Here is a 21,566-nt window from a genome sequence, read left to right as displayed (position 1 = left end):
ATCAGGACGACCAAACGTAGCCACAGGTTTTGACCAGCCAAGCTTCGAAGAAGATGCCTCCGCGTACACGGCCAGTGGAATGCCCAGAGCATAAGAAAAGAGCCTTGCGCGACACGCGACCATTGCCTCTTCTTCCTCCCTACCCTTTGCTCTCCCCTCCCCCTCCCTCACCACCTCCCTCTCTCTGTGTGTGTTGGAGATAAGAACATAACCGGAGCCATCCGAGGAGGCCTTTGCTCTCCCCTCCCCTCCCTCACCACTTTCGTTTTCCCTCCTGTTTTCTTCTTTCTGCGGAAGCGATGGCCTCACCATCGGCCAGCACGGGGAGCTTGGACCCTCGAGCGAGCTCCTTGTCATCCCTCCTCGCCTCCGCACTGGAGGACGACCCTCTCCGTGGGTCCGGCGTTCCCAAGTTCAAGTCCATCTCCCCGCCCTCCCTGCCGCTTAGCGCCCTCCCCTTGAGCCCCTCTGCTATCCCCACCATGCCGCCTGGTCTCAGCCCTGCCGATTTCTTGGACTCCAAGGTATCTCCTCCTCTCTCTCTCCCCCCCCGCAGCAAGTCCTCCGACAGTTACCAGCAGATCCCTAAAGGGGAAGACGCAAATGGCTCTACCTTCACTTTGCAGACCAACGCCAAGCAGCAGGTATGTCTACACTCTCTTTATATGCTCATCCCTCTTCCCTTTGCCTCACGATTATCGCTTCATCAAACGAGATGATTCCCGTCCTTCTGACGAGAGCGCTGTGAAATCCGAACTCAATCCATTCCAGACCAACGCCAATAACCGATCCGATTACGATAATTTTCAGTCTCAGGCTCAGTCCATGCGAGAGCAGACTGACGATGGCTACAACTGGAGGAAATACGGCCAGAAGCAGGCGAAGGGGAGCAAAAACCCCAGCAGCTATTACAAGTGCACTCATCCTCACTGCCCTACCAAGAAGAAGGTTGAGAGATCTCTGGATGGCCAGATTACCGAGATGGTCTACAAGGGATGCCATAACCACCCTAAGCCTCAGGCCACCCGGAGATCCTCGGCGTCCTCCGCCTCCTCCGTGCCCTCCCTGCTGCTTAGCGCCCTCCCCTTGAGCCCCTCTGCTTTCCCCACCATGCCGCCTGGTCTCAGCCCTGCCGATTTCTTGGACTCCAAGGTATCTCCTCCTCTCTCTCTCTCCCCCCGCAGCAAGTCCCCCGACAGTTACCAGCAGATCCCTAAAAGGGAAGACGCAAATTACTCTACCTTCACTTTCCAGACCAACGCCAAGCAGCAGGTATGTCTACACTTTCTTTATATGCTCATCCCTCTTCCCTTTGCCTCACGATTATCGCTCCATCAAACGAGATGATTCCCGTCCTTCTGACGAGAGCGCTGTGAAATCCGAACTCAATCCATTCCAGACCAACGCCAATAACCGATCCGATTACGATAATTTTCAGTCTCAGGCTCAGTCCATGCGAGAGCAGAGGAAATCTGACGATGGCTACAATTGGAGGAAATACGGCCAGAAGCAGGTGAAGGGGAGCGAAAACCCCTGGCACTATTACAAGTGCACTCATCCTGAATGCCCTACCAAGAAGAAGGTTGAGAGATCTCTGGATGGCCAGATTACCGAGATTGTCTACAAGGGAACCCATAACCACGCTAAGCCTCTGGCCATCCGGAGATCCTTGGCGTCCTCCGCCTCCTCCGTGCCATCTCTTGCAGTCCCGGTCTACAATCCCGCCGCCCCAAAATCAATGACCCTGCTTTTTCTGCGCATGGCTCCTCGCAAGTAGACTCTGCAACCCCAGAAAACTCTTCCCCTTCGGTCATCGGCAATGAACCAGATCCCAAGAGATGGTAAGTTGCTAGCTGGATGGAGTTCTGTTTGCTTGTGTGCAAAATTGAAGTTTGTTTATATTACAATTGGATGGTTTTGATCTGCTCCATGGTCCCTGATTCATTTCATTCCTTAATTGTCAGGAAGCAAGAGGGTGAGAATGGAGGGATTTTAGCTCCTGGGAGCAGAACGGTAAGAGAACCAGTAAATTCGTGTAGTCGAAAATAATTATGAGGCACACGTCATTATTGCTTTCTGGCCCATGTTTTCCTCTAATAGGGTACAAGTTATAGTTATTTGGACATGCATACTTAAATAAATATAATTATGAAGCTTTGTGACGAGGTGGTTCAATCACAAAACTTCATTCTATCCTACTTTTGTACTATTTATTTTTTAAATAGGTGTTAAAGATTGTCATGGAGCACTTGCTAAAACTCATTACTTTTTGTCTCCAGCTTTATCATAAAGCTGTTGCGCGGATCTTTTCTACCACCTCAATCAACATCTTATTTGCTAAATTCAACAATCAGATGCTATGGCCTATTTATTTATTTATTTTTTTTTTTGAAAAAATTTCTTCTCTCTCAAAGTTGCAGGTGACTCATCCTCGGCCACTGCCAAATCAAATCTCAAGTCACTAGAAATCTGCATATCTTTTTAAAACTATTTTATCCAATTTGGAACTCTGGCTCTATGATATTTATTTGCTGAAAAATATGCAAATAGATATGAGATAAACAATGAAAATAAACCAAACAAGAGATTACATTGTTAGTTTGACCGATCAATAATCTATGTGGAGAGTGACAGAAAAATTTAACAATAATCAAGCGATACAATGGAGATTACAATCACTCCACCTCTCAAGTGTTTGCTAACCCCTGTTTTTGCACACTTAAACTCACAAACTAGCACTTAAGACTTATCTATTCATTTTGAGTAACATAGAGAAATAACAGGAAATTTTATTGAGATGTTTCTGGCGGCTTAATCTTCTCATCAGATGAAAATACAACTCAAAAACATAGGAAATTTAGGAATAAATCCTGCTGGGCTATGCCCCCAAAAAATAAAAATAAAAATCACTGAGCATGTCCCAATTGCCTGGCCAGGTGGGCTATGGGCAACAAGTCCACCTTCTGGCTGGGTGAATGACGGGCAAGACCTCCAGGCAGATCAATCTGATGTTGAGCACGGTCTGCATGGACTTGAGATATTATTTCAACACTATCAATATCATTTACATGTTGAATGTACTAACATTGTTGTAATTGCCTACTGCTTCAGGATAAATCGATCTCTGATCAGCCTGTCGCTAGTTCAGTTGATACATCCCTTAGTTTGGGTTTGGGCCCCTGTTCTCATGCTGCTGAAGATCAGAAAGGTAGCTTTCATTCCTCAAAGAATAGTTACATGTTAAATGATTTGGGGAGAAGATTTGCAATATGACACTGATATAACCTTATCCATTGAAATTCAACCTTGGTCTGTCCTAAAAGATGAGTTTTCTAGTAATCTTTGTTTAGACAATAGCATATTGCTAAGCTGGAGGTGACAAAAGAGATGAGAGTTTTTCTGTGCTTCCGAGATCGCTATCTCGATGCTTCTGTCGATAATATTGCATTTATATATGCATCATATTACTATTGTAGATGGCATTAAGTCTATAAGTGCTGCTATTTCCAAGGAAGCACTTCTTGTGCATCGGGATTTATTTTGGGCTTAAACGGGCTCATTCTCTCTGAACTGATCCAAAGTCGATAAATGGGGTGACCAAGTGATTTTGTTTATAGTCAAGAAAGCAACTGACTTTGGCTTGCTGTTTTCAAGTTGTCCCCTTAGATCAGTGTAGCTGCATTATCATGGAATTTGTTTTGACAAATTGCAGAAAGAGAAGTTTATATATCTCAGGGTAGATTATGATAATGATTGTGCCTTTGCCTCATGAATTTGTTTCTGTACAGAACTCAAGCAGTTATTTGGAATTGATTTGCTTCACACAAAGACAGGCAATGTCATGAATGAAGGATCTCTGCCGAGTGATCTGACAGAACAAGAAAATGCGACTGTGTCAAGTGAAGCGGAAAAACTAGTAGCCAAGCAGAAGCAAAGAGCAGAAAGTGATTTTGTGCCAATGCAAAGCACTCGAGATACAAAGACTGAACTATTTACCTTCTCTCAAGTTGCTGAAAGTGATTTTGTGCCGATGCAAAGCACTCGAGATACAAAGACTGAACTATCTTCCTCTTCTTATGCTGCTGAAGACCAGAAAGGTGGCTTTTATTCTTCAAATAATCATTACATGTTAAATGATTTGGGGTGAAGATTTGCAACATGACACTGATATAACCTTAGCCCATTCAATTTCAATCTCGGTTTGTCCTAAAAGATGAGTTTTCTAGTACTCTTTGTTTAGACAATAGCATATTGCTTAGCGGAAGGTGACTAAAGGAATGAGAGTTTTTCTGTGCTTGCGAGATTGCCATCTCAATGCTTCTGTCAATAAAATTGCATTTATATATGCATCAAATTACTATCGTAGATAGCAAAAAGTCTAGAAGTGCTGCTATTTCCAAAGAAGCATTTCTTGTGTATCGGGATTTATTTTGGGCTAAAATGGGCTCTTTGTCTCTGAACTGATCCAAAGTCGATAAATGGGGTGATCAAGTGATTTCGTTCACGGTGAAGAAAGGAACTGACTTTGGCTTTCTGTTTTCAAGTTGTCCACTCAGATAAGTATAGATGTATTATCATGAAATTTGTTCGACAAATTGCAGAAAGAAAAGTTTTTTATATCCCGGGGCAGATTATGAATAATGATTGTGCCTTTGCCTCATGAATATTTTTCTATACAGAGCACAAGCCGTTCTTTGGGATGGATTGGCTTCACACTAAGGCAGGCTATGTCACGACCAAAGGATCACTGCAGAGAATTCCAAAAAAGAAGAAAATGCAACAATGTCAAGTGAAGAGGAAAAACTAGTAGCCATGCAAAAGCATAGAGCAGAAAGTGATTTTGTGCCAATGCAAAGCACTCGAGATGCAAAGACTGAACCATTTACCTCTTCACATGCTGCTGAAGATCAGAAAGGCAGCTTTTATGAAGATCAGAAAGGTAACTTTTATTCTTCAGAGATTCATTACATTTTAAATGATTTGGGAGAAGATTTGCAACATGACACTGATATAACCTTGGCCCATTCAATTTCAATCTTGGTTTGTCCTAAAAGATGAGTTTTCTAGTACTCTTTGTTTAGACAATAGCATATTGATTAGCCGAAGGTGACTAAAGGAATGAGAGTTTTTCTGTGCTTGCGAGATTGCCCTCTCAATGCTTCTGTCAATAAAATTGCATTTATATATGCATCAAATTACTATCATAGATAGCAAAAAGTCTAGAAGTGCTGCTGTTTCCAAAGAAGCATTTCTTGTGTATTGGGATTTATTTTGGGCTAAAATGGGCTCTTTGTCTCTGAACTGATCCAAAGTCAATAAATGGGGTGATCAAGTGATTTCGTTCAGGGTGAAGAAAGGAAGTGACTTTGGCTTTCTGTTTTCAAGTTGTCCACTCAGATAAGTGTAGCTGTATTATCATGAAATGTGTTTGACAAATTGCAGAAAGAAAAGTTTTTTTTTATATCCCGGGCCAGATTATGAATATTGATTGTGCCTTTGCCTCATGAATATTTTTCTATACAGAGCACAAGCCGTTCTTTGGGATGGATTGGCTTCACACTAAGGCAGGCTATGTCACGACCAAAGGATCATTGCAGAGAATTCCGAAAAAAGAAGAAAATGCGACAATGTCAAGTGAAAAAGAAAAACTAGTAGCCATGCAAAAGCATAGAGCAGAAAGTGATTTTTGCCAATGCAAAGCACTCGAGATGCAAAGACTGAACCGTTTACCTCTTCACATGCTGCTGAAGATCAGAAAGGCAGCTTTTATGAAGATCAGAAAGGTAGCTTTTATTCTTCAAAGATTCATAACATTTTAAATGATTTGGGAGAAGATTTGCAACATGACACTGATATAACCTTGGCCCATTCAATTTCAATCTTGGTTTGTCCTAAAAGATGAGTTTTCTAGTACTCTTTGTTTAGAATAGCATATTGCTTAGCCAAAGGTGACTAAAGGAATGAGAGTTTTCTGTGCTTGTGAGATCGCTATCCTGATGCTTCTGTCAATAAAATTGCATTCATGTATGCATCAAATTACTATTGTAGATAGCATAAAGTCTAGAAGTGCTGCTACTTCCAAAGAAGCACTTGTGTATTGGGATTTACTTTGGGCTAAAATGGGCTCTCTCTCTGAACTGATCCATAGTTAATGAATGGGTTGACCAAGTGATTTCGTTTTTGGTGAAGAAAGGAACTGACTTTGGCTTTCTGTTTTCAAGTTGTCCACTTAGATAAGTGTAGCTGTATTATCATGAAATGTGTTTGACAAATTGCGGAAAAAAAGTTTTTATATCCTGGGGCAGATTATGAATAATGATTGTGCTTTTGCCTCATGAATTTTTTTTCTATACAGAACTCAAGCCGTTCTATGAATGGCTTCACACAGAGCCAGGATATGTCACAAGCAAAGGATCATTGCTGAGTCTTCTGAAAGAAGAAGAAAATGCAACGGTGTCAAGTGAAGCAGAAAACTAGTAGCCATGCAGAAGCAAAGAGCAGAAAGTGATTTTGTGCCAACGCAAAGCACTCGAGATACAGAGACTGAACTATTTCCCTGTTCTCATGCTGCTGAAAATCAGCAAGGTAGCATTGATTCTTTAAAGATTTGTTACATTTTAAATAATTTGGGAGAAGATTTGCAACATGGCACTAATATAACCTTAAGCCCATTCAATTTCAACCTTGCTTTGTCCTAAAAGATGAGTTTTCAGTACTTTTTGTTTAGACAATAGCATATTGCTAAGCTAAAGAGCAGTAAAGAGACGAGAGCTTTTCTGTGCTTGCGAGATTGCCATCTCGATGCTTCTATCAATAATATTGCAATTATATATGCATCAAATAACTATTATAGATAGCATAAAGTCTAGAAGTGCTGCTGTTTCCAAAGGAGCACTTCTTGTGTATTGGGATTTATTTTGGGCTAAAACGGCCTCTTTCTCTCTGAACTGATCCAAAGTCAATAAATAGGAGACCAGGTGATTTTGTTTATAGTAAAGAAAGGCACTGATTTTGTCTTTCTGTTTTCAACTTGTCCACTTAGATCAGTGTAGCTGCATTATCATGGAATGTGTTTGACAAATTGTGGAAAGAAACGTTTATATATCGCGGGGTAGATTATGATAATGATTGTGCCTTTTTCTCATGGATTTGTTTCTATACAGAACTCAAGCCGTTGTTTGGGATTGATTTGCTTCACACAAAGGCAGGCTATGTCACGAACGATGGATCTCTGCTGAGTGATCTGAAAGAAGAAGAAAATGCGACCGTGTCAAGTGAAGCGGAAAAACTAGTAGCCATGCAAAAGCAAAGAGCAGAAAGTGATTTTGTGCCAATGCAAAGCACTCAAGATACAGAGACTGAACTGTTTCCCTGGATAATGAAAAAGGGCGCTGATCCTCATGCTACTTTGGGAAAAGTTCATTCTTATTCATCACACTCAGAGTGGGAAGTTGGTTCACATTACTCAGAATTGGAAGTTGGTTCACATTGCTCAGAATCAGAATCTGAAGACACTGATGAGAAGATGAAGATTCGAGCAAGTCGAGAATATCATAGGAGAGAAACATCGGAAAGTGCAGTTTTGCAAATGCGGAACACTGCAGAGCCAGAGGTTGAACCCTTTTCCGTGGAAGTAAATGAAGACACTGCTTCTGACGAAGTTCATTCATATTCCTCAGAACAAGAATATGAAGTTGATTCATATTGCTCAGGTCCGGAATATGAAGTTGGGGATAAAAAGGCGAGGATAGAAGCTAGTCCAGAATATAATGATATTATACACATACCAAAGATGAAAAAGGAAAGTTCTTCACATGCTACTTTGGATGATGCCAATGCCTTAATTGATATGTTAGGTGGCAGTGGAAAACGAGAAGGCAGACCATCAGAAGGATGGGGTGCAATTAAATATGACTCTATAGTCGACCATCTCATTAAGTCCATAAAAAAATCTAACATTGAAAAAATTGGAATATATGGCAGAAATGAGGTTGCAAAAGCTATTGTCATTGAAGCTTTGAAGGAATCAGCAATTTTGAGAAATTTATTTGATAGAGTCATCTGTGTTACTGTTCCTCTGAACTGCCACATGGAAAAGGTGCAAAAGGAGATTGCTGGACAAATATCTTGTGATTTAACTGAAGCCAATGCAGTTGATATGCCACATTCGGTGGTGAATGCATTGGAAGGCCTCAAGTTTTTGCTCATTCTTGTTGGCGTTAACCAACACATGAAGCTAGAGACATTGAGGATTCCTGAAGCAACACCACCAGTTGGTAGCAAGATAGTCTTTGTGACTAGATCAGGACAATTGTGCGATGAAATCGAAGTGGATAAGAAAATATGCTTGGATGATCTGTTGCTGTACGAATTATTTCGTCAGAATGTGGGTGAAGTTGTTTATTATTCTAAAAAGCCATAGCTAGAGAAATAGTTAGGATGTGCAGGCCATATTCACGTGCTGTTATTCTAGTGGCAAGGGCACTGCAAAATGTTGATGACATTTTAATCTGGAAACATGTGCTTGAAAGACTGAATGTTCGACCTACGAGTCATGAAGTAGGTATAGAAACTCTTATGGTTAATGTATTAAGATTCTGCATTGACCAACTAGAAGATGATAAAACTAGAAGATGCTTGAAAAATCTTGCTCTTTGTAACAATTACCATGAGATTGCATCTGAGTCTGCCATAGGCCTATGGGTCAGAGATGGTATCGTAGACGCCCATGATGAAGGCCAAAAAGTCCTAAAAGATCTTGTCAATGCTAGCCTGCTCCAAGTTGATGAGAATCGGCAATTTGTGAAGTTTCAAGACCAGGATCAGGATATATTAGTGAACTTAATATTTCAGCTCGAGGAAAATCGTGTGTTTCTGATGCGAGGTGGCTTGGATTTGATAGAGCCACCAGAGGTTGAGGAATGGGAGAGTGCAAAAGAGATTTGTTTGATGCATACCGCAATTTCTGAGCTACCGAAGGAACCAAGGTGCCCTTCACTTTCGTCGTTATATCTGCAAAGAAATTACAAGCTAAGAAAGCTTTCTTCTTCATTTTTCAATCAGATGCCTGCTCTAGAAGTATTGAATCTGTCTAGAACCCGCATTCGGTGCTTGCCGGAGTCCATATCTCAACTTGTCGGCCTCAAAAGACTCTTCTTGAATGATTGTGTCCTATTGAGATCGATATCGCCAGCAATTGCAGGGCTCAAGCGGCTGGAGGTATTTGATCTTGAGGGGACGAAGATTAAGAGTCTTCCCAGGGAAATTGAATGTTTAATTAATTTGACTTGTTTGGGAATCTCAATTTCTGGAACTGAACCTTTTAGTGACTCGAAAACAGTGATTCCTCATGGGGTAATATCTTCTCTATTGCACTTGGAAGAACTGAATCTAGATGTGGATGCCAATGCCGAATGGTGGGATACATGTGCTGAAGGTGTTTTATCTGAAGTTTGCAACTTGAAAAGGTTAAGCACTTTCAAATTCTCCTTTCCTACATTGGAACTTTTGAGGCAGTTTAATCAGCTAAGGAAATCAATGGAGCATCCATCTTTAGCTCAATTCAGACTTTGTGTTGGTAATCATGCTAGCCGCATCATGAATCGGCTACCTTCAGATATTGAATTCGAGCTGGAACAGTGCAACCGATTCTTGAGGTACACAAATGGTGATGGTGTCTTCACGGATATTAAGGACATCCTGCAACAATCAGATGCTTTTTTTCTTAGAAAGGCATGCTAATCTTAAGAAGCTGTCTGAACTAGGGATAGATAACATGGACCAACTCAAGTGGTGTGTTCTGGGGGAGTGTAATGAGCTTGAGGTGCTCGTGGATGCATCTGATACCCTTCATCAAGAGGCTTTAACTGAATCTCACTGCAAAAGCATTTGTCTTGAATCGCTAGAGTTTCTGTATGTGTATTACATGAGAAACTTGAGAAACATTTGGAAAGGCTCAATGCAGAAGGGATGTTTATCTTCTCTCAAGCTGTTGACATTGTGTAAATGCCCGAGTTGATAGTTATTTTCTCAAGCGAGATGCTTGATAATCTCAACAACTTGGAAGAGGTCACAGTTGAGGACTGCCCAGCCATCAAAAGCCTAATTACCTGCCAAACTTCTACTGGCAAAGTTTGTGAGACGTCGTATTTCCTCCCTATTTTGAAGAAGTTGTCTCTCCATTACGTACCTAAACTTTCCAATGTATCCTGTGGGCTACGGATTGCACCGAGGCTAGAAAGATTGAGTTTTTATGACTGCCCGAGTCTCAAGTCTCTTTCGACTGATGAAGTTTCCAGTGAGCATTTGAAGAAAATCAGGGGGGAGAGGAGTTGGTGGGAGGACTTGAAATGGCACGGCCATAAGCCAGATCACTTGGACAGTATTTTCGTCCCAATTGACACATGTGACATCCCTTAACTCGTGCGTGTGCGCGGGTGCGATTCCTATTGTTGGAATTGCCTGACAAGTCAGTGGGAACTTCAGTTATTTGACGACTATTGTATGGAAAATATCGCTAATTAAACTTTGACAACTCATGCCTCCCTAATGGCAGGCTTTACTTGCCGGCTTTTCTGTGGTCTATAAGTTTCTTCTTGCCCCTGTTCATTTTCTGCCGTTCAAAGAGAAGACCGTGAGATAAAGGATGACTGGGCAGGGCTTGAATGGCCATCATCAGGTCGGTTGAAGTAATGATAAATAGTGGAATAGAAGATCTGCACTTGAAGAATTTCGTTCCCGTGGGTTTGATTTTGCTAAAAGCAATCAACATGGATATTAGAATGCCGGCACAGACACGAAGGAACTTTTAATTCTGCTTTCCCAGCAGAATTGATTAGAAGCTAGTTTCCCATTTACTAGGTATTGTCCCTCACTTACTGTCATTAGAACAGTGAGTTGAGTCTCTTAGTCAGGGAAGCTCGCCACGCTGCTAAATAAGCAACAGCCACAGAAGAATCTTTTCCATTGGCAATCCATTACCTTATCGGCTATAAAACATGTGATTAGTAACTTTTTGTAAGAAAAAAGCAACTAGTACCTCTTTTATATGAAAAACATAAGTATCGATGGACAAGTAACTGGTTATTTCCCCATGTAGTCAATCATTAGCATCTCTCGAGCCATAATTACTTAATTTATCTGTGTAAGTGGATGATTCTCATATGGATAAGTAATCATTAGTATATCAAGCAACGAAGATAAATGCTCTTTCGTTATGACTGGAATATTTTTATATTAGAACAATAAATTTAAGTGCATCAACTACCTCTCATATCTATCCATGGATATAGTACGTTTTCATAGAAAAATAACTTTGAAACTATTAGCAATTTCGGTATGTGATCTATAATAGTGGTCACCGCTCCACGCTTGGGCCGGCACATTATTGTACCGGGCCGTGCATTGAATGGCATGGCGGGCATGAGCACTTCCGCCATGCCATTCAATAAAGTTGGACGTTTATTTTTCAAAATACTAAAATAATACAAAAGAGCAAAACTTTCAACAAGCCTCTCATTTGTTGTGTCAAAAGCAGGAGATAGCACTTCCGCCATGAGCACTTCCGCCATGAGCGATGGAGTAGAACGTCAGCACACCCATCCCCTCACCTGTCTTCTTCAACTTTTAGTACTTCAAATTATATCATATTTAGCTAGTTGGATGAGACTCCAAATTAAGGAGGTGTTCACGTCAATATTATCTAGCATAATGCTGATAATTTTATTGGAGATGGCATAATCATTGACAGCTTTCATTATTTCAGTAGTTACATTTCGGGAATCATGCGAGAACATTTACTTCTTAATGTAAGAGTCCGGCGACAAAATTCCATTCATCATTGACCCAATGACTGATGACAATAGAATACGCATCATTCATAAGGCTTAGTACATGAATCAAAAGTTGAGGAAAATTACCAAAAAGTCCTAAACCTATTGCAATTGTGCCAATTTAGTCATAAACTTATTTTTTTGACCAATCGAGTCATAAACCTTTAACTATTATTCCCGATCAGTCCATCCGGCCAGAAATGGCGGTGGCGACGACGTGGCAGCTGGCCGGCGCCGGCAATATTTTTAATAATATTTTATTTTTGAAATATTTTATTAATTAATTTTATCTTTTTTTTCCTTTTTTTTTTTCCTCTCCCTCCTTCCTCCTCATCTCCTCCTTCTTCCTAGGCTCCCGGCGACCGGCGGAGGGGAGGGCTAGCCGATCGCCCGGACCGAGGCGGCCGGCGGGCGAGCCCTCGCCGTCGCCGGGTTTAGCGAGGCGAGCCCCGCGTGATCCGGCGAGGCTCGCTCGCCCGCCGGCGCGGGCCTAGCGACGGCAGGGCGAGCCCCCGCCGGATTCGGCGAGGGCTCGCCTCGCGGTCGCCGGCGAGGCGAGCCCTCGCCCATCCGGTGAGGGGGGCTCGCAAGGGTCCGGAACCGATCTAGAGGAAGAAGACCTTGGAGTCGCCGACGGAGGCGGCGGGGATGAGGCGGGAGTCGAGGAGGCCGAGGATGCCGTCCCAAATCTTGGAGAGCTCGGCCTCGATCTTGGCGTGGTAGTCGGCGATTGCGTCAGCAAGGCCCTCCTCGCCGGATCGGCAAGGGCTCGCCTCTCGGTCGGGCAGGAGGCGAGCCCTCGCCGATCCGGCGAGGAGGGCCTTGCGACGCGGCGACGCGAGCCCCTCGCCGGACGAGGCGAGCCCTCGCCGGATCGGCGGGGCTCGCCTCGCCAGACCCGGCGATGGCGAGGGCTCGCCCGCCGGCCGCCTCGCCCGGCGGCCGACCAGCCCTCCCCTCTAGCCGGTTGCGGAGCCAAGGGAAGAAGCGGGGGAGAGGAGGAGGAAGGAGGGAGAGGGAAAAAAAACAGGAAAAAAAGATTAAAAAATTAATAAAATATTTTTAAAAATAAAATATTATTAAAAAAATGTCGCCGGTCCGGCCGGCCGCCACATCAGCGCCGACCGGCCATTTTTGGCTGGATAGACTGATCAGAATAATTATAAAAGGTTTAGGACTCAATTGGTCAAAAAAATAAGTTCAGAACTAAATTGGCACAATTGTAATAGGTTTAGGACTTTTTTAGTAATTTTCCCAAAAGTTGAAGACATTGGAAAGTTAGCCATCGACATTAGATGTACTAAGACCACCATTTTCTCTTTGTATAGTGACTCGTAGTTTTTGGCATTTGTTGTCCTCGGAACTCGTCTGAATTGAGGTTGTAGAGTTGTCTACACATATTGCACAAAGTAAGGGATCTTCATCGAAACTAAAGGGTTACTCCGCAGCAAGATATGTAAGCTCTCTGCAATTTCCTCCCTCGTTATAATAATGGAAATCCCATATACAGCGCTGTACTTAAAGAGCACCCTCCAACTTTGGAAATCTCTTCCTCATATTGGTGCCGGTGCGTCCTCAAGTAACCCATCCCACTTGACGATTCACCTTTTAATATGCCACCGCATGTCATGCAAATGGCTTTCTTGACATCATTGCATCAATCTCGAGCCAGAATATCTTCCAAACACCGAACATTCTTTCCCCGCGAAACCGGTGCCGTAGTTACTTAGGGTTTTTCCTGAGGGTATAGGTATTGTATGGGGAAGCCTCCTGACAAGGACTAGCTTCCGGCATTTGCCTTTGCAATTTATCCCAATTGTCGGGTCATTGTGTCTCGTCATCCTTGAATTTGACTTGTTATGGGGACAAAGCCGGCTTATATATGTTGTTGTCATGGAACTCAATGAACAAGTGCCACGTATTGCACAGCGAATACAGAAATGATTTTAGAAAGCTAGAGCATTCGGAAGCAGGGAAATTGTACAAAAACGTGAGAGGAAGCGGCCCAATTTATAGAGTTCCAAATTTTTCTTGTTGGCCATAATAATTTACTAATGAAATGACCCAACCACCTCTTATATGTTGACATAATTGTCCACAAAGTTCTAAACATATTGTATTTTTATCAATTCAGTCTTAAACCTTTCAATTTTGCTAATTAAGTCCTAAACATTTTTCACTTTTTCCTAATTAAGTTTATCCGGCCAATTTTGACTTGAAACTACTGACATGGATGCCGAATGTACCGTGTAGGATAGTCAACAGTGCTCTATAGGACAATTAGTACTAACTTGGATAATTTTCAATAATACTTTAAAATTTTATGACTTTATTATTCTTTTTGTCGTTCTCCTTCCTTTTACCAGTGTTGGTTGGCCTTGCCTACCATGGCGAGGTGTGGCTCTACAAGAGTCGACGCCCAAAGAGGCCGACCCTCGTCAAGCCTTGCCTAGGCAAGGACTCCCCTTGTCGAGGCTCACCCCTAACCAATTGGGCCACAAGCCAGCCCATCTAACCATGTAGCCGGTCGCCGACCAGTGACAAAAGGAGGAATAAAGGAAAAAAAATAGAAAAAAAAACTCGAGAAAATTATTAAAATATTAAAATATTATTAGAAGTTGTCCATGTTAACACTATCATATTAAAATATTATTAAAGGTTGTCCACGTTAGCACTACCCATATCACATAGGACAACTAGCATACATGTCATCAAATTCTAGCAAAATTGGTTGAATGAACTCAATTGACAAAATGTAAAAATATTTAAAGCTGAATTAATACAAATGTAATATGTTTACGATTTTTGGGATAATTTTCTCCTAATATGTGTGGTTGGCGTTGGCCGGACGGTGACCCAGAATCGAGAATAAGGTCACATTGGCCCCAAACAATGGATTCGACTTCCAAGATTGAACCCATAATAATGAATAATTTGTGGAGCCTAGGCCCGCCCATTAAGACCCATCGGCCTGACCCAGCCCATACACACAATGAGGCCCGACCCACCACCCAAAAAGCCTGTGCCTAGTTTTGCCCTGTGGCCAATTCTATGTTATCTGCAAAATTCATTATAAAAAAAAGCCGAAACGGCGACAGCCTACGATAGGTCATTAGATAGAAATCTTCAATTGTATGTTGATTTCATTATATTTATAGATCAATGGTCTTAAGCTATTAAAACACATTAATTTGGAGAGCCAGCTAGCAACTTATTAGTGCATTGACACAATGCCCTATTCTAGGCCTAAGTATAAAGAAGCCAAATGCCCAAGTCATGCCATAACAATATAGTTCATCCATCAGGCCCACTTGATAGAATGTCTAATCAAGCCCGTCACTCATAAAGGCCGTGACAACGCAATTGACCCATGAGACCTATCGATGGAATGCTTAGAAAGCTCATTGGTGGTGAGTTTCCAATGGACAAAGTTTAATTAGGGTTCATAACACACATCGACGATCAATTGTAGATTAGAACCCCACAGAAAATAGACTTCAAAACTTTAGAAATTCTTGAGGAGGAAATACTCATGACAAGACATTCAACACAGAAAATAGACTTCAAACAAGAATCATACAGCATCAAGGTCCCACTAGATTTTGGAAGAAGATTATTCATATAATATTTTTCTTTAATTTTGAATTTCAAATTCAAAGTAGATTAGTTTTTCTATGTTCGATATTTGTTTTTAATTATGCAAGCTTTCCAATCAAATCTTATAAACCTTTTACTTTCTCTATAAGCTTCATAGATTTCTGTGACATCTCAATATTCCAATTCTATTTTTAATAAATTGAGACGGGCATTTCATTGGCACACATATAGTTCTTTTCCCTGAACTGATCACTCATGTGATAACTAGTCTATCGAGTAAAGCCGTTAAGAAATTCTCGATGCATTGAACTCGAGAATTTGATCGGGAAACAACATTTCGACCGAGTTAATCTGCAAGGGTCATTACGGCATAGTTAAAAATCAATTAGAGACCAGAGACAGGTCGACTCGACAGAGGCATGTGATCGAGTATGGGTGATTCCACCAGATCGCACAATTCTTGTCGATTGGCACTGGACCGACTTTTCTATCGTTTGGGTACCCTGTGTTCGTATTTGAAACCTTGAGATTACCCCGACAATCGAAAGTCGCCGATGTGTCAAAGATGTACATTGTGGCTTGAATTGATCAACCACATGTCAAATGCATGAAAATTTCTAAAAGCTACCCGGTAGATTAAGACACGCTAGTATCATGCCAAAGTGAAATTAACCGTGAAATTGAGATCGAATTCTGAAATTGGAAATCATGGTGTGTCACAAATCTTATTAGGAACATTGAATTAATTTATGGACTTTAATTGGACTCAATTGGAAGAGAATCGAGTGGAATTGAAGAAGTTGTTGTACAAGATTTTATGCCAGCGCGAAAAATGAAATTGAACCTATTGGACTAAGGTTATGAGAGATTGGAGTTAGTGGAAGATGACGTCACCTTATGTCATGGTGGTTGGAGCCAAGTGATGAGAGCTTGACAAGTGGAGGGTGGAGATTTAATCTCAAAAAGGGCACCTATCAACATCATCTTCAAGCTTGGGAAGAGATAGAAAGAGGAGAGGGAAAGCTCTGAATGGAACCAGTAGGCCGCACACCCCTTCACCGCTCACTCGGTCGCTCAACATCGCCGCATGTCGCCGTCACCGGCGCCATTCGTCTGCACTCACTCGCCCGCACAACCGGCCAACTCCGCTCCCTCTTCGCCCGCATGCACGCGCACCAACCGCAGCCCTCGTCGTTCATCCATCGCTGCTCTTGGCCGAGCTGCAGCCGTGAGCCACTGTCCAGCTCGCCGGGAGCTCGTCCAAGCCGTTGCTACCGCCCGCCGATCCTCCTCCATCGTTCCTCTGCCCGAACCAGCACCGGATCAGCCCCTTCTTGGCCTCAACCAGCAGCTCGCCAAGTGGGTATTGCAGCGAAGGTTTGGCTCGTTTTGGCCGTCTTCCTGAGCCCGGATGCTTAACCTGCCTTGAGGAAAGTCGATCCCCTCGGCGTCCCCGTGATTTTGGTCCGCTCGACTCGCTAATCCGGTGAGTTTAGCTCACTAAACCTCACTTAGAGGGTTAATTATGCTTAGGGAGGTTTAGTTTATGTTAAGTATTATTAGGTTGTTAGTTTAGGTTATTTAAGAGTAGATTAGATTAAGGTGGTGTTTTAATTTAAAGTGTGCTTAATTAAGGGTAAGTAGGTTTATTTAAAATAAGCCTTAATTTGACATAAATTAATTTACTTTTGATTTATTTAAATATCTCGAAATTATTAAATAATTTAATAATATATTATTATTCGAAATTATTAAAATATTATTTAATTATTTTCTGAATAAATTTAATTATTTATTAAATTCCGAAAATTTTGTCAAGACCCTAAATTCTCATAATTTCGTGCCGTTCACTCTTGTGTAGTCAGATTTCAATATGGATATTACTATTTAATTAATTTTCGGAATAAATTTAATTATTTAATAAATTTCGAAAATTATTTTGGGACCTTATTTTCTTAGAATTTCGTGGTGATCGCTGCTGTGCATTTAGAATTTGAATTTGATAAATGGATGTGGCAAATGGAGTGTGATTGCAATAAATAGGGATTCTTTTTATAAAATTCCAAGTGTCAAAATTTGATGGAAGAACGACCGTGATTGACCACCTATTAAAAGTTGTGCCCGGTGGGGCCGTGATTGGCCACCTATTAAAGGTTGTGCCCAGTGGGGCCGTGATTGGCCACCTATTAAAGGTTGTGCCCAGTGGGGCCCTGATTGGCCACCTATTAAAGGTTGTGCCTAGTGGGGGTGATTGACCATCTATTAAAGGTTGTGCCCAGTGGGGCTGTAATTGACCACCTATTAAAGGTTGTACCCAGTGGGGCCGTGATTGACCACCTATTAGAGGTCGTGCCTAATAGGGCCATGATTGACCACCTATTAGAGGTCGTGCCCATCGGGCCGAGATCTACCACCTAATAAGGTCGTGCCGAGTGGGGCCATGATTGCCACTGGTTGTTAAACCTTCTTATAGGGTCATGATTGGAAGCAATGATTGATTTGCTAGAATGACATGTAATCGGCCGAGTCGATTGATCGCTGAGACGATCCAAGTGATTGAATTGTTCTGATAATGTGATTGTGTCATAGTTGTTTGGTTATCATAATTGCACGTGGTTGAATTATATAAAATGTGCTAACCTACAGATGAAGACTAATGTGAGGTAAGTCTTATGTGTGATGTGGCTAGGCCATCTATGGCGTATTTTCTTTCTAATAGGGGTTTAGGGGGTTGAACTTGCTGAGACAATGTCTCATCCCGATTGTGGGATTAAAATTTTAGGTCCCTGGTGGACGGAGCGGCCAGATAACTTTGGTTGGCCTTGAGGAGTTGCAGATGTGAAGTCATAAGGATTGGAGAACGTGTCCGATTTGTAGGTCGTGGGACAGTTCATTTTTAAGAGCCGGTCTTTTGTAGACTTTTGGCCGTAGACCTCTGTTTGTAATTATGTTGAATTATGAAAGTGTTATGTTGTGGTTTTGCTTCCTGCTTTTCTATCCCGTATTTCATTGTCAGGGGTTTTATAATATGTTCCGCTTGCGTAATAATAAATGAATGGGGTCGGCGACACTACTTGGGAATGTCGCATTTGCATGACCATGGTGGGATGTTGGCGCTCGAGGTTCGGGGTGTGACAATTTCCACTGAAATTTATTGTTCAAATATAATTGTCGAACAAGCATGCATCCAAGAATTTAAGCCATATCTACCTAATTCAATAAAAGTAAGTTGCAATTTCCTTATCTGTTTTCAATTATTTGTCCACGCGTTTCACTTTAGTAATTTGAATCTAGAGAATTCAAGTTATAGTAGACTTTAATCATCAGAACCATTTTCTGACGATCACAACTTACACGTCTTTTGGCGACCACAGTGGAAGAATACGATGACTCACTGAACTCCCAGAAGCGTGTCTGGGCTTACGGATTTTGAAGCTAATGACTTCAATGATTAGGAGGAGTAGCGGTTCAAGAGCCTCTGAGACTGGGGATGGTCCTCAAGATGGAAGACCACCACCCAATCCATTGCTAAATACGTACAAGAATATCACTTTTTTCCAATTGACTCGGATTATCTTGAATAAATTCATGAAAAAACCTTGAAGTGCTAAACAATTCGAGCACGCAGCTCAGATGAATCTACACTCAGGCAATGTGGTAAAGAAAACAAAAGAAATCAAATCATTCACCATGTCGATGCACAAACTAAGAAGGTAATAATCAGGGTTCACAAAGGTGACCTCGTTTTTGTGAAAGTCGATAATCAGGGGGACCATAGGGTCACGCTTCACTAGTAATGTCGTTTTGTTGAATGTCTTTTTATCTCTGTACTCTCTGTGCTCGCTTGACGTGCACTTGTCATACTCGTAATGTACAGTTTTAGTTTGATTTTTTCTTTTCTTTTCTTGTTTCATTAAAATTGCGTCGAGAATGGGAAGACAACATAAAGCAACTGGAACAATATCGTTTAAGCAGGATCTGGTCTGCTGCATATTAATAACACGTATATTCTGGAAGAAGGAGGATGAAAAATCTGTACTTCACATTGATCTGGCAAGAGTGATCAAGAGATAGAAACAGTGTCTGATTGGCGGATAGATAAGGGATGGTATGATAGACACTCAAAATGACCACCAGAAAGTCCAAAAATTTAGTCAGTGCTAACTTGCTAATCAATGATGAGAATGGAAGATTTGTCAAGTTTCAAACTCTGGATCAGCATGCGTTGGCAAACTTACTAGTTCAACTAGAGGAAAGTCAATTGTTTCTGATCCGAGGTTGTTTTGACTGTTGGATCCACCAAGGTTGAGGAATGGGAGGTTGCTAAAGAGATATTCTTAATGCAAAGTTGAACGACCAAAGTAGCCAAGGCACCAATCGTGGCTGTATCATCTCTCTTCACTGTCAGTCCGCTAGCCACAGGGAGCACTGCTTGCCCCCGTTTTATGGCTGAGGAACTCGAAGAACGATGACTTCATTTAGAGTTCCGCTTGAAGCTCTAATTTCGGTCAATTTCAGCATGATTTCCTTTCCAAGGAGACTAAATCTGACCACATTCCTTTTGTTCACTTTTATTTTTGTGTGACCATGTCATCCGGTTGCATTCGGTAGCAGTCGTTGACGAGGTGGAGGCACAAAATCCATGGCCAAAATGTTAACCGTTACATACATCTCCACAGGTTTGCTTAGCATGGCTCTTCATCTGCTTGTTTAGTCATGCCACGAACGTATGAGCGTTAAAAGGTTGGTGATGGAGGTGGCGATTGATGGCTGGTCCCAGGTAGACAGTGGCAAATCTGTGATAAGTGCTGAGTTAATGGGAGATCGTGTTATATGGGATGGGGATCTATCTTGGTGAAGCTTTGGTGTTGTGGAATAAATGTGCAAAGTGTTGAATGGGCGATGAGGATAGGGATGTCCACGTCTGCAATTCATCAATTCATAAGCTAGCTCCGGGATGGACAAAAGTATGATTCAATTACAACTACTAATTCTAACAAAAGTCTATCTAAAAGAAGAATTCAAATGATTAAATTATGTTCTATAACGCATGGATGTAGTTAACCTATATGGTAGACAGCAAGATTTAAGTCTTCCAGTTGAATTCTGGGCCTTTGTCCCTAGTTCATCACTTACCAGAAAAGGTCCTTCAGTTGGATTTTAGTTACAAAAGAGTCTAGTTTTTCACCTCATAATCAGATTGGAGGAAATAGGGTCATGTGTTTTCCATCTCTTAGAGAAAATGTCCTCCAATTATGCCTCTTATTGGTGGTTACAGATATTAACTGTCAGTGATATTCAGACCCCGTGACCCACCAATTAAAAAAAAAAAAACTCTACCAATAAAAGGTATGATTGGAGAAAAATATGGTTCAAATATAGTATACGATCTATGCATTTATTAGCCTTGCATAATTGTCTCACTCTCAAGAAACCATTCACATTCTACTTCCTCAATCCATGGCAAGTAAATTGGTTTCTCTTTTGTTCCGGTGATATATCTCATCCTCCTCGGTGGTCGAAATTCTTCAGCCACCACCGCTCGAGTTAAAGTATTTCCCGAAGTTACGTACGTGATTAAGCAATAAGACTCGGAATGATTCAGTTTTCTTTGCGTTTTCTTTTCTTTTTCGTCTGACCGCAATTATTTTAGGGTTAACAAGTTTTATGATGTTCTTTGCTCCAAGGATTTCGTAGATTCCAACTGCAGGAACCTTTTCACTGCAGAAAGTCGGATGAACAACTATTCTTTAAGGTCCAAGTTTTCCCAGGCCCGAAATTCAAATTGCCACCTAACGATGGGTTCAGTTGGAGGAAGTACGATCAGAAGGAAATTCTTGGAGCCAAGCATCCAAGGTGAGTTCAGAGACGATCAGTTCTCTAATTCTCAAGTCTCGAAGCTCCATCACGCCAGAGATTCACTAGAACATTATTCCTTTGTTCAAAGCAAACCCCCTTCAATGATCTTGCCGTTCTCACCCCTAGTCCAAATTCATCCCCAGCATGTTAGATTGGTAGACTTGAGATAAGCCACATCCTCGAAAACGTTAAATGGAAGGAACTCAATACTTGTCCCCGGTCATGTGACAGGAATAGACAAATTTCTTCCATTTTTCCTCATATAGAAAGTTAGTTAGT

The 21,566-nt window shown here is 41.7% G+C and overlaps 4 protein-coding genes across 4 annotated transcripts; all 4 read left to right on the top strand.

Annotated features, from left to right (window-relative positions):
- The first annotated feature begins 211 nt into the window (after positions 1-211).
- Positions 212-1,777, top strand: LOC120295783 (WRKY transcription factor WRKY24-like). Its single transcript, XM_039317348.1, has 3 exons — positions 212-644; positions 811-1,272; positions 1,439-1,777. Exons 1-3 carry the CDS (start codon positions 300-302, stop codon positions 1,775-1,777), a joined length of 1,146 nt encoding a protein of 381 aa, XP_039173282.1. The 5' UTR covers positions 212-299.
- LOC120296323 lies at positions 1,725-5,605 on the top strand. The gene is made up of 7 exons (XM_039318162.1): positions 1,725-1,841; positions 1,965-2,013; positions 2,937-3,020; positions 3,112-3,208; positions 3,789-4,097; positions 4,680-4,939; positions 5,524-5,605. The coding sequence occupies exons 3-6, from the start codon at positions 2,976-2,978 to the stop codon at positions 4,805-4,807; spliced, it is 579 nt and encodes a 192-aa protein (XP_039174096.1). The 5' UTR covers positions 1,725-1,841; positions 1,965-2,013; positions 2,937-2,975; the 3' UTR covers positions 4,808-4,939; positions 5,524-5,605.
- Positions 5,606-6,475: 870 nt separating this feature from the next.
- Positions 6,476-10,566, top strand: LOC120296322. Its single transcript, XM_039318161.1, has 2 exons — positions 6,476-6,585; positions 7,164-10,566. The coding sequence occupies exons 1-2, from the start codon at positions 6,483-6,485 to the stop codon at positions 8,420-8,422; spliced, it is 1,362 nt and encodes a 453-aa protein (XP_039174095.1). The 5' UTR covers positions 6,476-6,482; the 3' UTR covers positions 8,423-10,566.
- On the top strand, positions 8,440-9,741 carry LOC120295782 (disease resistance protein RFL1-like). The gene has a single exon (XM_039317347.1). The coding sequence runs from the start codon at positions 8,440-8,442 to the stop codon at positions 9,739-9,741; it is 1,302 nt and encodes a 433-aa protein (XP_039173281.1).
- Positions 10,567-21,566: the final 11,000 nt, after the last annotated feature.

Source organism: Eucalyptus grandis, chromosome 7, assembly GCF_016545825.1.
Source record: "Eucalyptus grandis isolate ANBG69807.140 chromosome 7, ASM1654582v1, whole genome shotgun sequence".
NCBI classification, from domain to species: Eukaryota; Viridiplantae; Streptophyta; class Magnoliopsida; order Myrtales; family Myrtaceae; genus Eucalyptus; species Eucalyptus grandis.
This window is presented reverse-complemented; position numbering and strand designations above follow the sequence as displayed.

Excerpts from the sequence above, each read along its gene's own strand:
- LOC120295783 (XM_039317348.1), top strand. The coding sequence starts at position 300 with ATGGCCTCACCATCGGCCAGCACGGGGAGCTTGGACCCTCGAGCGAGC. Across the intron at positions 645-810 it reads AGACCAACGCCAAGCAGCAG|TCTCAGGCTCAGTCCATGCG; the intron begins GTATGTCTACAC and ends GATAATTTTCAG. Across the intron at positions 1,273-1,438 it reads AGACCAACGCCAAGCAGCAG|TCTCAGGCTCAGTCCATGCG; the intron begins GTATGTCTACAC and ends GATAATTTTCAG.
- LOC120296323 (XM_039318162.1), top strand. The coding sequence starts at position 2,976 with ATGACGGGCAAGACCTCCAGGCAGATCAATCTGATGTTGAGCACG. Across the intron at positions 3,209-3,788 it reads TGCTGCTGAAGATCAGAAAG|AACTCAAGCAGTTATTTGGA; the intron begins GTAGCTTTCATT and ends GTTTCTGTACAG. Across the intron at positions 4,098-4,679 it reads TGCTGCTGAAGACCAGAAAG|AGCACAAGCCGTTCTTTGGG; the intron begins GTGGCTTTTATT and ends TTTTCTATACAG.
- LOC120296322 (XM_039318161.1), top strand. The coding sequence starts at position 6,483 with ATGCAGAAGCAAAGAGCAGAAAGTGATTTTGTGCCAACGCAAAGCACT. Across the intron at positions 6,586-7,163 it reads TGCTGCTGAAAATCAGCAAG|AACTCAAGCCGTTGTTTGGG; the intron begins GTAGCATTGATT and ends GTTTCTATACAG.
- LOC120295782 (XM_039317347.1), top strand. The coding sequence starts at position 8,440 with ATGTGCAGGCCATATTCACGTGCTGTTATTCTAGTGGCAAGGGCACTG.